Source organism: Tripterygium wilfordii, chromosome 1 (genome assembly GCF_013401445.1).
Source record: "Tripterygium wilfordii isolate XIE 37 chromosome 1, ASM1340144v1, whole genome shotgun sequence".
Classification (NCBI taxonomy): Eukaryota; Viridiplantae; Streptophyta; class Magnoliopsida; order Celastrales; family Celastraceae; genus Tripterygium; species Tripterygium wilfordii.
Genome location: NC_052232.1, coordinates 9,611,134 through 9,624,767, shown reverse-complemented (window position 1 = coordinate 9,624,767; position 13,634 = coordinate 9,611,134). Strand labels below are relative to the sequence as shown.

At 40.0% G+C, this 13,634-nt stretch overlaps 2 protein-coding genes across 2 annotated transcripts; both read right to left on the bottom strand.

The window, feature by feature from the left end:
• Positions 1-1,686: 1,686 nt before the first annotated feature.
• On the bottom strand, positions 1,687-3,678 carry LOC120011254 (red chlorophyll catabolite reductase, chloroplastic-like). Its single transcript, XM_038862362.1, has 2 exons — positions 3,335-3,678; positions 1,687-2,488 (listed from the first exon to the last, which is right to left on the bottom strand). Exons 1-2 carry the CDS (start codon positions 3,656-3,658, stop codon positions 1,877-1,879), a joined length of 936 nt encoding a protein of 311 aa, XP_038718290.1. The 5' UTR covers positions 3,659-3,678; the 3' UTR covers positions 1,687-1,876.
• A 1,342-nt stretch (positions 3,679-5,020) lies between these two features.
• LOC119999524 (heat shock factor protein HSF24-like) lies at positions 5,021-8,208 on the bottom strand. The gene is made up of 2 exons (XM_038847139.1): positions 7,519-8,208; positions 5,021-6,033 (listed from the first exon to the last, which is right to left on the bottom strand). Exons 1-2 carry the CDS (start codon positions 7,720-7,722, stop codon positions 5,389-5,391), a joined length of 849 nt encoding a protein of 282 aa, XP_038703067.1. The 5' UTR covers positions 7,723-8,208; the 3' UTR covers positions 5,021-5,388.
• Positions 8,209-13,634: the final 5,426 nt, after the last annotated feature.

Sequence of the window (13,634 nt, the reverse complement as noted above, 5' to 3'; positions counted from 1 at the left end):
TTATTATTAAAACATATGAAAATAGGAGGAAGCGTGGCAGTGTTTAATTGGTCCATGTGTTGTCCCTTTACTGGTTAATCTTTCTGAATTGTGTTGTTGGTTTTGCATATAGGTACAGACTGCAGAGTGGGCGAGCTTCTGGATATTTTGTTGGTTTGTCTCTCTTGAGAGAATTGGGAGGTCCTAGCTCTCGAAGTCTAGGGTTTATCATTTCCTTTGCTGTATTTCTTTTTCTTCAGTTGTAATAGAACATCACAGTTCAGTAATATAATCGATAATATTTAGTTACATTCCCTGCTTTCTCTGTTTCTGCTATCAATTATATTGGTGTCTATCAATTGGTATAAGAGGACCATCACTCAATAACCAAGCCCCAACCCATCCATAGGCCATTGGGCCTGGCCCAGACCATGCAGTCCAAGGCCCAATGGGGGTTGTAGCCAGACCCTTCTCTGGGAAAAGCCTGGTTACTAAGGAGAGGGAATACCTCTCACCTATATACAACACTTCCTCCCCTCTCCTAACCCCCTCTCCTAACCGATGTGGGACTCTATCAATACCCACCCCTTCAAGACCAACGTCCACGTTGGTCGAGCACCTTGGCCTACCATGGCAGGGTACTCAGACTCAGGACTCGGGACCCTTCCATATCCCTATCCTTTCGGCCCCATATAACAGAACACCAAGGCCGGCCACTCCACGGACGCGGCCCCAAGGGCCAGGGGCACAAGGCCCATGGATACCAGAGCTCCCCACAGGGCAGGAACGAGGGCTCCGATACCAATGATAGAGTAAGACCCACCCCTTCAAGACCAACGTCCACGTTGGTCGAGCACCTTGGCCTGCCATGGCAGGGTACTCAGACTCAGGACTCGGGACCCTTCCCTATCCCTATCCTTTCGGCCCCATATAACAGAACACCAAGGCCGGCCACTCCGCGGACGCGGCCCCAAGGGCCAGGGGCACAAGGCCCGTGGACGTTGGTCGAGCACCTTGGCCTGCCATGGCAGGGTACTCAGACTCAGGACTCGGGACCCTTCCCTATCCCTATCCTTTCGGCCCCATATAACAGAACACCAAGGCCGGCCACTCCGCGGACGCGGCCCCAAGGGCCAGGGGCACAAGGCCCATGGATACCAGAGCTCCCCACAGGGCAGGAACGAGGGCTCCGATACCAATGATAGAGTAAGATGACCATCACTCAATAACCAAGCCCCAACCCATCCATAGGCCATTGGGCCTGGCCCAGACCATGCAGTCCAAGGCCCAATGGGGGTTGTAGCCAGACCCTTCTCTGGGAAAAGCCTGGTTACTAAGGAGAGGGAATACCTCTCACCTATATACAACACTTCCTCCCCTCTCCTAACCGATGTGGGACTCTATCATCCCCCTTCCATAACTCCCCCTCCATTAACTCTACTATACTCTTCATTTTTCAATCCAAACAAGCCCTAAATGTTGACAGTCTCCTTCACAGTTTCATAAGCTTCATTCATAGTTTCCGCAGGCATAGTGCTCCTTAGTCCAAACTTGGGGATACTTAACAAGCAAGGATTCAAACAGCCTTTCTGCCTTTATAATACTTCCACATCTTGCATATAGGAATAGTATACAAGGGCATTGCTAACTGCCATGTCCTTGTCAAAGCCCTCACGAATTACATAAGCCATTACAGAATCAGCAACATTAAGGTCATTGAGTTGAACACATGCTGCAATCAAACTTGGATATGTAGTAATACTTTCCGTCTTTTTGAAGACCAGAAAAAACAGAGAAGAAAATAAATTTCAACTACTGCACACCTAATCCAGGTGATCTTTCATTAATCCTAAAATTTAATCCCTTATGACCATATAGGCAACCATAATTTGGTGCCTCATACACCATAAAACTCCCTAATCACTCCTACTACTCTCTCAGCTACTTCTGGCCCAAACAACCTAGGAAAACTAGAGCCAATGTCAATCTCAACAGTCTGGCTTTTAATCAACTTATCTCTCTTCTCCAAACAAGCCTTTTCGGTCTCTCCCACTTCTCTCTTTCCGCAAGCACATTGATCCAGCCAGATTCCCAACACTTCCTTTGCAATAGGATCCACATGATCTTTTATAATCTCCTCCATGCGTTCTGGCTGCCCTGCCTTGGTTTCTATACGAACCATAATTGCAGTGGGAGAACTGAGACAGCGAATGTAAAGCGACGATGAGAAGTAGGGTTGAACTTCAGGGAGCTTTGCAAGTGATTGCCTGCGGCTTTCCAACTGGGTGTTTTCATAGAATGTTTGAAGATAGTCGGGATAAAGGACAAGGTCCTTTCGAGGAGGCAAATCAACGATGAGGACTACTGATGTTGGGCTACTTCGAATTAGCTCAAATAGGAAATTCGGTGCATCTGTCGAAGCACTCAGATAAGCTGAAAGGCTTGTGATGTTCAATGCTCCTCCTGTTGGCAGGTCACAGTGTATCCAACTTCCCAGTATGAAGTCAACCTGACAAATACAACAGTTACAAATACACACAAACACACCCGTGCTCTTCAACCATTGAAAATGAGATGTTAAAAGCCTAAAGCTATTACAACCCTTCATAATTATTACTTTCCATAAATAAGCACCTCAAAAACATTAAACAGAAGATCACTCTATGATGCGGTATGATGCAGTTTAAGCTAATCGCTATCCCTGCAGTTTCCTCATTGAAGCAATGAAATGCATACGGAAAGACCAAAATTAGTTCTTTCACCTTAGAAAGGAAGCAATAGCAATACTTGTATAGTAAATTTCCCTACAATCTCACAAGTCGCAATCTTATATTGAGCACAGCCATCCCATCCACAGCCTTGAATACTTGCTCTTAAACCCAGTTATGTAATTTGACCAACGATGAAGAGATGAATAGAAATAATATCCGGCTAAAGTTTAGAAAATTTTGGTACAACATCATATGACCTAAAAAAAAACTGGTTTTCAGAGCCACATTATTTCTGTCCAGATACCAAAGAAATGACAGGTGAGGTTCATCCTGTTCCTCGCTTTACTTGATTGACTAACATTCCAGTGAATCAGACCTCGGTAAGTTTCAAAATTCTAACCTGCATCAGGCATCTAACACTAGTCATTCAAGACACAACAAAAACACCAATTCCACCAGAGAAAATGGAAAGCCAGTGATGATCCCGCCACAAACTCATATTCCAAACTATTATATTGTGAACAAAAAGATCCAGTCTCTATAAAAGTGCCCCAAATTAACTATATCTACATGCTATTTTAACAATTGACACCAAATTAACTAAGCAAACTAAGATTATGGTTTTGAAGACATTGGACTCATACCAGCGAGGGTTCGATTCCGGATCGGATGTACAGGGAGGCTTGGGCTGATCCACTAGGGTTCTGGTAGTGTTGCACGTCAAGCGGGAGGGTACAAGTGTGGAGCTGCGAGCCCAAACGATTCTCGACGGTCGATACAAGACCAACCATCAAATCCTTGTGCGGGGCCGAGACGAAGGGGAACTCTATGAACTTTCTGCTGCCATCATTGTGCTGCTCCATGGAGGAAATTGCAGAGATTTTAGGTCTTGAGGATTTAATCGAAGGAAGAGAAGCAGCAGGAGCAGTCAGTGAGCAGTGAAGAGAGTGGCAGAGAATAAGGGCCATCCGTTTGCTGTCATCATGAACAGCTGACTACTTGTGAACTGTGGCCATATTATTATTTCACTCCCAATGTAGTACGCACCGTTTCAGTCTTTAAGAGAATGGGCCCGAATGGCCCAAATAAGACTGAGCCTGGTCTTGTATTTTAGGCCTCTGAATTAGCCCAAGTCTAGTCGTGCAGGCTTAAAGGTTTTATTCTAACCTATGGCCTTATACTGGAAGCCCAAACCATCTATAAACGGGCTACTGAACCCCACACGATTGCTTATCGTGTGAGATTCACTCAATTTTTAAAATTTGATAAACCAACCGAAGTCTGTGATGGTCACTACAATGATTTCTATTACAAGAACCCTCGTCCGTCAGTTGTGAATTGCCTGTAAACCATGTAAAATAGAAATAGAATTAGAACTATCAAGTCAAAAGAGATGCACTACTTGCCTGGGAAGGCAACCTTTGAGCAGAACTCAAAGATTGGGTCGGTTTGCATTGCTTGCATTTATGAATTTCTGTCCACATACTTCAACGATACTTCTCATAGATCAAGTAGGTGCAAGTAAACTACTGTGGCTTTTATGACACTTCTTGTAACCACAATGGAACAGCCATTGAACAAACATACAAGTTGATGGTACCAAAATAGTCCATCCAATAAAATGCAGACACGTAACACATAAGATGTCGAGGAAGGGCCCCAAAGACCCAATAGTTATCATCGAAGAGTTAGCACAGGTGAACTCGACCTGACAGGATACCTGAGGAGATCCCACAATACCAACCCGAGAAAACACCTCAGTATCGAACAGGGGAGGCATCTCGATAATCCAAAAATTTGTATACCAAAAGGGCAAAAGGAGACAAACCCTAAAGGAGTCTAGCTTGTATTAGGAAAGAAATTCGGATGGGATCTATTCTCAAAAAATCTTCCTGAGGAATCTACTCCTACTATAATTAGATCTCTTCAATTCATATAAAAAGGGGATCTCAAACGCTAGAGAAACCATTTTTGAACTATGTAATTTCAATTGCCGAGCATTCCTCAACAGCAAAACATTGTATTAACTTGAGCATAAGAGAGGTTCCTTTGAGCGTACCCTCGATATCCCCATAGCTCGTGTTTTTCAACTGTGCATGTAGACAATCAATCACCCGAAGAGGCTGGTATGGTCAACTGATTCTTTAACTAAGGTCAATCCTTCTATTCGACATTATCCCAAGCATTTTTTTTATAAACAACAAAAATATTGAAAACAAGAGTAAGAATAACAAGACATCAGATAGGATGGCTTGAGACAACACAAAGAACAAGAATTCAAACCACAATCATAACATAAGCAAGTAAAAACTTAAAGCTTGGCATGCTAGTGAGCTCCACACCATAAGCGACATGATGGATTTGGTCATCTCAAGCATTTGTGAAATGCCAAAAGCAATTTAACTACATTGCATAATGCTTTGTAACAACTGTTTAAATAGGCAGCATCTATTTATAATGACTGAAATCAACTTCGTTGATGGGAAGGAGGCTAGAGACCCATTTGCCTTTGATCCCCAACTCCCACGAAAACACCTGATAAACCAACCTAAACTCAAAAGTTTTCATCCTTATTACATTTACTACATAATGGACAAAATAAACCTTAACGTCTGTTGCAATTTAGGGAACCCTTTTGTCTCCCGCTACCACTGACTTTGTCTATATCTACCATTCATTAGATATTTCCCATTGATGGTCAGTTGCAGACCTTGCTGCTCTTCATCAAGGGAGCATGGAATTCCACATTCTTCTTCAGTTCCTTGGCGTGGGGGCCGGTAAACCCAATATTCTCATCACGGCCCCTCTTCTTCTTTTCCCCTTTCAACCAAACCCCAAAGATTTTGAAATCCTCACCCCCATCCTCTTCAACACATTTTTCATCATTATCGCGATCAGCAACCAACGCATCATGGGTGGACTCACAGCTTCCTTGCCTCATGATTTGATTGATCTGTTCAGGACCCACCTTCAAGTACTCGGTCAGAAACCCAACCAGCTCCTCACACTGCTTCTTCGTTCGAGCGAGCTCTGAGCTCAGAACCTCATTGTCCTTCCTCAGTTTCTCGTTTTCGCCAGATAAATCAGCAAACTGTGCAATCACTACAGTATCGACGGATCCCGGATTCTTTGAATCCGGTGAAGAAGTGGAGGTTGAAGCCTGGTCTTCCCCAGAATTGGAAGACGAATTGCCACCAGCACCAGATGTCTTTCCCGCAGTAGTCGGAGACGGTGTTGTTGTCACCGTTTTCCGGCGTCGTATCTTGGAAAGAAGCTCCTTCTGTCCCCGCCGGAAATGTTCATTGGCAAACTCCCATTTGTCAGGAACAATCTTTCGAAAGCCCTGAAATAGATGAGCATTCAAGAACAACACTCTTTAACACATTCAAAAAATCATCTCTTTTTTTTCTTTTTGTTGAAGATAAGTAAAAGTCATAGGTATAAGTATAACCCAATGGTTTTGTGGTTTGACAAAAGAAAGAAAAATAGCCGAATAAGACATTGAATTTTGAAACAAAGGGGTTGGCTGGAAATGGCATTCCATGAAACCAGAGCCGTATGCATTATGTGGGCAGTCAGCAAACGACCGAGATCATTCAATTTGAGAGTATAAGCACGATACCATGAAATAAGATTCGAAACCTCTCGTCAACACTTTGAGAATACATATCTAGATAAAATGCCAGGGTATGGTGCACCATGCACGTACCAAAGGACCATGACCTGACTTGTTGAGTTTCTCACGATATTTTTAAAAATAATAAAAAAAAAGAACTGAATTTTAAACATGAGAAAGTAGAGGATTTAGGATCGCCAGTCAAGTTAGAAAAACGGAGCGCATTGAATGGTTTGCAAAGTTGTGATTGTATACGGCAACAAACAAATATAACATGATGTGCACGTTGCGCTGTTACAAAATTTTAATTGGGGGCCGCAGACACGATTTTTCAGTATAAAGAATTGGGAAGAAGTTTCCAGATCTTCACGCAATTGATTTGTTTTGCTTATGAAATTAATTGATAGTCCAGTGGGACCTGCCTGTACAGCTGTAGCTCATTCAGGTTAGCTAGATGTAGCTCTCCGTACAGTATCCTTGCCTTTAAAATACCACAATCACCCCTCACCTAAACTTCCTTCCTCTTTTATTACTAATAATGGATAAATCCTCCCACTAGAATATTCTCCTAGGTAGGGTGACAAAAAATCAATTTTTAGTAAGATAACATAACATATTTACGAAATAATATTTACATACCCAAACTCTAACTCGTATTGAATTTCAAATGTATTTAATTGATCAAATTCGATCTATCTAGTTTAAATTCGAACAAATAAACTGGACAATAACATAATCTGAATTAAGATTAAAACAATAAAATCAAACAACATTCTTGTATTTAGACACGACCCAGACCCAGTTTTAAATCGAAAAAAAATATTGTATTTAGATTCAAATTTCGGATATATAACTTATGTTTAAACTTAATTTAATCTAAAATCGAACAAAATTTTACCACTCTTACTCCTACGCCATCACCCCACAATGGCGTTCAACTTTAACACTGTTGCTTCATAACCGGACAAGACTTTCGTTTTCTTGTGCTCGAATAACAAAAAAAAATCCAATTTCCACAGGTTTGATTCTGTGGAGTAATATTTACATCTTCCATGATCATGACAGTTGATTTGAACAGATCATACAATCAAAATTTCATACTAAGAGACCACCATTTCTGTAACTCTATGGATCCAAACACGATTCATAACTTGAAAAGCTAAGCAGATTATCCAAACACAATATGATTAGGATGGAGTATGGAGTACTTACATAGGTGTTGAGTTGGCGGACAAAGCTGGAGAAGTTGTTGTGCTTGAAATAATTAGGGAGTAAATCCTTAGCGAAATCGGCGTTCTTCCACACCACGAAAGTTGTGCCGCTCTCGTTCCACGAAATCACGTCGTCCGTGATCGGATCATCCACCAGATCATACGTCTTCGTCAAAAACGGCGCCGGAACAGACCTTTGCGCCATTTCTTCCCGATCTACCCCTCTCACCAACCCCTCCCTAAATCACCAATCACTACCCCTAAAAAAGAAAAAGAAAATCTGGACTACAAAGAAATTTAAGGATTAAAGTGTTTGTTTGTTTGTGTGTTGCGATTCGATTCAGCAACTAAAGAGCAGGAGAGCGGTCAAGAATTCCCAGTCCCAGCAGTAGAAACCGGAGAGGAAGAAATTGGAACGGAGGAGATTATCGGAACGCATACGCCTATCTGTTTCCATGTGTGATGAAAATTCTCAGAATTGCAACAACAAAGACCATAACTTTACCTCCCCAGAAGCACCGCACCAGTTGATTCTATTTTCTTCTCGTCGATTCGTGTCCGGGAACTCTTTTTTATAAGGGAAAGATGAAGATTGTAAAGAAAGCGACGTTGGTTCTATTCTCTCTTTCTTTCAAATGAAAACAAAAATAAAAGAGACGCTTTATTTTCTCTTATTGATTATTTTCTCGAGAAAAATGAAGAGAGAGAGAGAGAGAGAGAGAGAGAGGAGATGTCTTTTCTTTGAGGGAAGCTTCTAATGCATTTTCAAGGGTGGAAATTGTGTGCATCTACGCGTGAGCTTCACCTTTTAAAATAAAAATAGTGGAGAAGAAGATTGACGAAGCAATTGAGGAAGGTTTTCTTTCTCAAATTTGGTTGATATTGTGGTTAGTGGTGGAAAAAAAATCGGTTTCGTGTCAATTTTAGGTCGGACAACGACACATGTTTACGAAATATTTATATGTCTTGATCCTAATCCAAATTGGATTTCAGACGTACTTAATTGATCAAATTAATATTGGTTTAAATCCGGACAAATAAACTAGACAATAATTTGGGTTTGGGTCCGAACAAATAAAGCGAACAAGATTTATGTGCTTGAACCCAGACCCTGTTTTAAACCAGACAAAATTTTGTATTTCGACCCAAATTTTAGACATATCACTTATATCCAAACTTGGTTTACACTGAGTAGAAAAAATTCAGTCATCCAGACCGGACAGAGTTTTGTCACTCGTAATTTTGGTTACCGTATATGTCAATATTCATACCCTTCTTGGGTTCATCTTCTCTATTCGATTCAATGTATCATGTATATATATTAACAATTAATATTTGTTTCTTTTTAGGCGTACTTATAATTTGTTACTTTGTCATTTAATTATTTTTTTGACTCGTCGAATTGAGACATTGAACATCGTTTATAATATATTCTAACACTCCCCTTACGTGTTGGTTAGACAATCCGACGTTTGAATACATGGAAATTCAAGTTTTGTTAAGTGATAAAAGCTCAACATATGACCCAACTTCTCATTGAGTACCCAACATGTGAGAAATAAAAAGAAATAAGAGTTTATAAATTGTGGAAAGTTAAAATTCGAACACAATAACTCTTGCTCCAATACCATATTATAATTTGTTACGCGTTATGTCTCATGCCTTTTGAAAAAAAAAAGCTGCATACCTCTCAAATCTAGACTAGTCAAAGCATTTGTGTAGTCTTTAAAAAAAAATATTTATGTAGCTCTCCAACATCTTTTGGAGTGTCATTCTCTCAAGGTTCATATTAATTGATATCAGGGCGTACATCACGTTTCTTAGTTGCAATCGTACGGCACGGATGGGGATGTCGGTGTAGCAGTGTTCGTCTGAGACTAATTAGTATCAAGCAATAAGGGTGGTGACGTCGATTCTCCTGGGCCAACTAGTGCAAAGCCAGTCCGCGGAGCATGGTGGAATGTTACGATTGCAGTTGCAAGGTATGGGATGGGTCCCAAATTGAAAGTAAGAGATTTTGGTGTGGGATTTATATAGGCATTTGGCTCTCCAATTTCACAAGCTAGTTTTTGGACAATGTTAGAGACCCCCAAAATATCACCCCCAAAAGTCCCTCAAATCTATGTGGCATTAAAATAATCATTGATTAAAAACACACATGTATGACCCACTTTACATCCAACACTCCACATTAAATGGGGGTCTTTTGGGTGTCATTTTTTGGGGATCTCAAGCATTATTCCTAGTTTTTAGGGTATGGTTCTCCCATGTCTCGTATGGATAGATTTGTGAGACAAATATAACATATTTCGTGGACAAGCATATTATCTATAGAAAAATGTCGTGTTTAACATCATCGGTTGTTTAGACAAAGTAGTCAACTGCACCCAATCCCACCCTGTTTCCCTATCCAAAAACCAACCCTACTGAATTTTTTTCTAGAAATATCACACAACTGGGGCCATCACAAGTTAACCATCATGAAATTCAATGGTCATCAACTACTAACTTACAGATGGATCCAACCATACATATATGTCTTCTTCTTCAAAATTTACATATTAACCTTCGTCTCATTAATCTCTGCTAGCTTGTTTCCCCGCTGCGTGTAATGTCATGAGTTATGACCAATTCCTGCCTGAATTTCGTTGAATTTTAAGCAAATGTGTCGGAATTTTATCGCATTGAATTGACTTTATAATCTATAAACTTATTATATATATATATATATAGTTTATTCTGTGTTTTGGAATTGTCAAATTAAGACTATTTAGAGACCAATCCTAACATTTGATCTATAGTTATTAAAATTTAGAACAGTCAACCATGAAATATGATGGCTATATACGTGTATATATATATATATATATATTTGATTAACTTATTCAAAGTCTGACTTTTTATGCAATTTTTGTTAATCCATTTGATGTAATTTACAAATCCTGACTACAAGCAATAGGCAGAGTGGATAGTTCTGTTAATCAGGATATGGTCACTTTTCAAGTGCCCCAGTGCAATAATCTGTGATTAGTAGAAGATCATGAATCACAGGGGAAATAATTGACGAGGTTAATCGAATATAGTAATAGTCAATTATATTTAATCATCAAAACTGTCTTCTGTCTTGATAACGTATCCGACGGTAAAGATGGCATCATATGTTGTCCTCGTTATTGTTTTAAGACAACAACTGGGAGTGCTATGTGATGAGAGCTCTCTCTCTATTAACAAGTAAAGTGTAGGAGTTCATAATTGTTTACTTGTAGCTTAATTAGGATGCCCTTTTATATGAGATGAGTTATAGTCTTCGTAGGAGTATATCTCATTTCCCTAATCTTAGGCAAATTTACAGTAAGACGAATCTTATCATTATTCATTTTCTAAGTGTAGTCGAACTCCTTTTAGACTATTGATTTTCCTTTGGTGTTGGCCAGCATGAGTTATTGAGGAGTGATGCCCGGTATATGTCGAGGGACCATCTCGATCTCGTCAAGAGACTCTCTCCTCGGTTACAATGTCATATATGAACTCTTCGGATACATTCTCTTCAGTGGGAGTCCTCGGCTCTACCTTAATTGGTCAATGGCCGAGGAGATTTCTCATGAGATGTGTTAGCTCGGTTATATATGCCACATGTCAAGATCTTAATGGAAATTATTTGGGCATTATCAAATGTAATTATCACATCCAAGTCTAATTTTCATACTAAAATGTCTAGTATTTCATTTTATGTGTTATAGGTGGTGATGTGATGACAAACGAGTATTAGCGCATAAATTTGAACATTATTACGTGGTTGATTAACATCACAGTACTGTTCATTTCCACACCCTAGAAGTGCAGCAGCTATCACATATATTATAAATCATGAGCTTAGTCTTTCTATTGTCAATTGAATCGTTGAGAAATGTTGAATGTATCCAAATTTAATGGAAGTCATTTTCACTCTTTTGCGTTTTTCTCCACCAGAAACCAGAACAAATTTAACAGTAAGTCAGCAATTCAACAATGAAAGTTCCGTTTTATTTTTATGTTTAGGGTAAAACCGAGAACAACGTCGTATAAGCTTATCATTTAATTTGGACATTCAATATGGATCTAAACTCGGACCATCAAGTACATACGCATATAAGTTTTTCACTTTATGACAAGATGAATTGAGACAAAACCGAGTGTGTCGCCACGAGGATATTGCTCCTGTGAGCGAGCTGATAATTGAAATTGAAGGAGGTTTCTCTCAAAATTCTATAATATAGCAGTAAAATAAAGTCTTCAAGAAAGAGATATGCAACCCTTTTGTTGGTGTTGTGTAGAAATTTCTTGGTAAGTAAGGGTCTGTTTTCTTACCATTTAACAAACTATCTTTTGTTTGTAGATGATTACTGATTTACTGTTAATTATCTTCAATTCCCGTTATTAACAGTTTAAAACCAAAAAAGAAAGTAGACCCTCTATGGACTATGGACTAGGACTTTAAGTTATGGGCCTTCAGGCGCGAATGGGCCACTACCTTGGTTTGTCAAATATCAGGTTGACGTAGTGGATAAAAACGGTCCAAGGCCAATCAATCAGGTATGACCAAGCCCAGTCAACTACTTCGACTAACGGGCCCAAAGCCCATAAATTGTACACAAGAATATGACCCAACATACTAGTTTTTGGCTCCGAACGAGTGTGTGATCAACGGATAAGTCCATGCCCTACCACAGGTATGACAAATAGGACTCCTACCTTTATCAGCTTGTGTCACAAGCATGTCAGGGCCTTCTGCCCAAAATGGCCGAATTCAAACTTGTCACCCAACTTGCTCCCCTAACTTTGCCCTCATCATTCGTTTGGGGTACGATCTTGGTATCGACTCTAGGATCAACAATTCATAGATCATCCATTGACTATAAGGGTGCTTGGTCAGCTATCTCAAGAAATTTCGGAGACTCGTACTCGTACTCGTCCTATCTTAGATGACGAGTTAGGATAAGGGACTTATTCATTTATTTACCAATCATATCCTCCCTCCTTTTTCTGGCACACACCTTTGCCAAGTCATCTTTGAGATATATCTTTGCATAGCGTGACGTCATCCCTATTTACTTTGCATAATCTATAAATACCTCCCCTTCTTCCCGAAGAAGGGGGCAACACTTTCAACTCTCTGGACATACTCACCTATAGTACCTTCTCTAAGAACTTCCACTAAAGCTTCCTTTCTTACCACTTTTAGATCCTCCAAATATTATCCCCGTTGTGCATTCCTCTACGATCAATGTCACCCCACGTGTATTCACTATACTTTTCTTGGCTTTCTATCTTATTGACTTGACCGTTGAAACTTCTTTGGCTGATATCCTCTCGGTATCAAGGGTTCTTCGATTATCTCTCGCTTATGCATCTTACAAGTTGTTGATGGCCCCACTTTGACAGTGATTGTAGTTCGAGCACTTAGAGTTGGCATGAGACGAGATTTTTGTATATTTTTAGAGGGCCCGCGTAGAAAAACCAATGAAATGTTACCGATCAAATTATTCTCCCCTTAAAAGTTCATTTAGTGGAAAGGTGGAGCCTAACAATGGACCATACTCTCTTGGGCTTATAATTACGGGTCCCAAAGGTGTAGGGCTAATGGAGCAGGGCCCATTTTGGCCCACTTAGGACCGAATTGGGTCAAAAATATCAAATCTATGGCCTACAGGGAGCATCGCACTCGGCAGTCCCGCACTTGACAAGATAGTGGTTATGACATTTATATTCCAATACCTTAACCTACACGAAAAGGAAAGGACCAATCAATCAAGCTAAAGACAGATTCTTATTCCGGCAAACTTTTATATCAATTTCAAAGCAATTCTTACGCTATGTTTCCTTGTATTTAGCTTTCTTAAATTCAATCAGACAAGAAACAACTTTCACTTTTCCATCTTTTTCAAATCAGCATTCATACATGCACACATATGCATATACATATATATAATGGGATCTCTCCATGGATTTTCATTCATTTTGTCATTTTGTCGTATTTCGCTCAAAAGGGTTGAAAGGAGATAGTGCATCAAGATGTTCCCAAGAACCAACTTGATCCTCTTTCCCCAAGAATCCCATATGAGGGAATCCTAGGAAAGC

Excerpts from the sequence above, each read along its gene's own strand:
- LOC120011254 (XM_038862362.1), bottom strand. The coding sequence starts at position 3,658 with ATGGCCCTTATTCTCTGCCACTCTCTTCACTGCTCACTGACTGCTCCT. Across the intron at positions 2,489-3,334 it reads CCGGAATCGAACCCTCGCTG|GTTGACTTCATACTGGGAAG; the intron begins GTATGAGTCCAA and ends TGTATTTGTCAG.
- LOC119999524 (XM_038847139.1), bottom strand. The coding sequence starts at position 7,722 with ATGGCGCAAAGGTCTGTTCCGGCGCCGTTTTTGACGAAGACGTATGAT. Across the intron at positions 6,034-7,518 it reads TCCGCCAACTCAACACCTAT|GGCTTTCGAAAGATTGTTCC; the intron begins GTAAGTACTCCA and ends CATCTATTTCAG.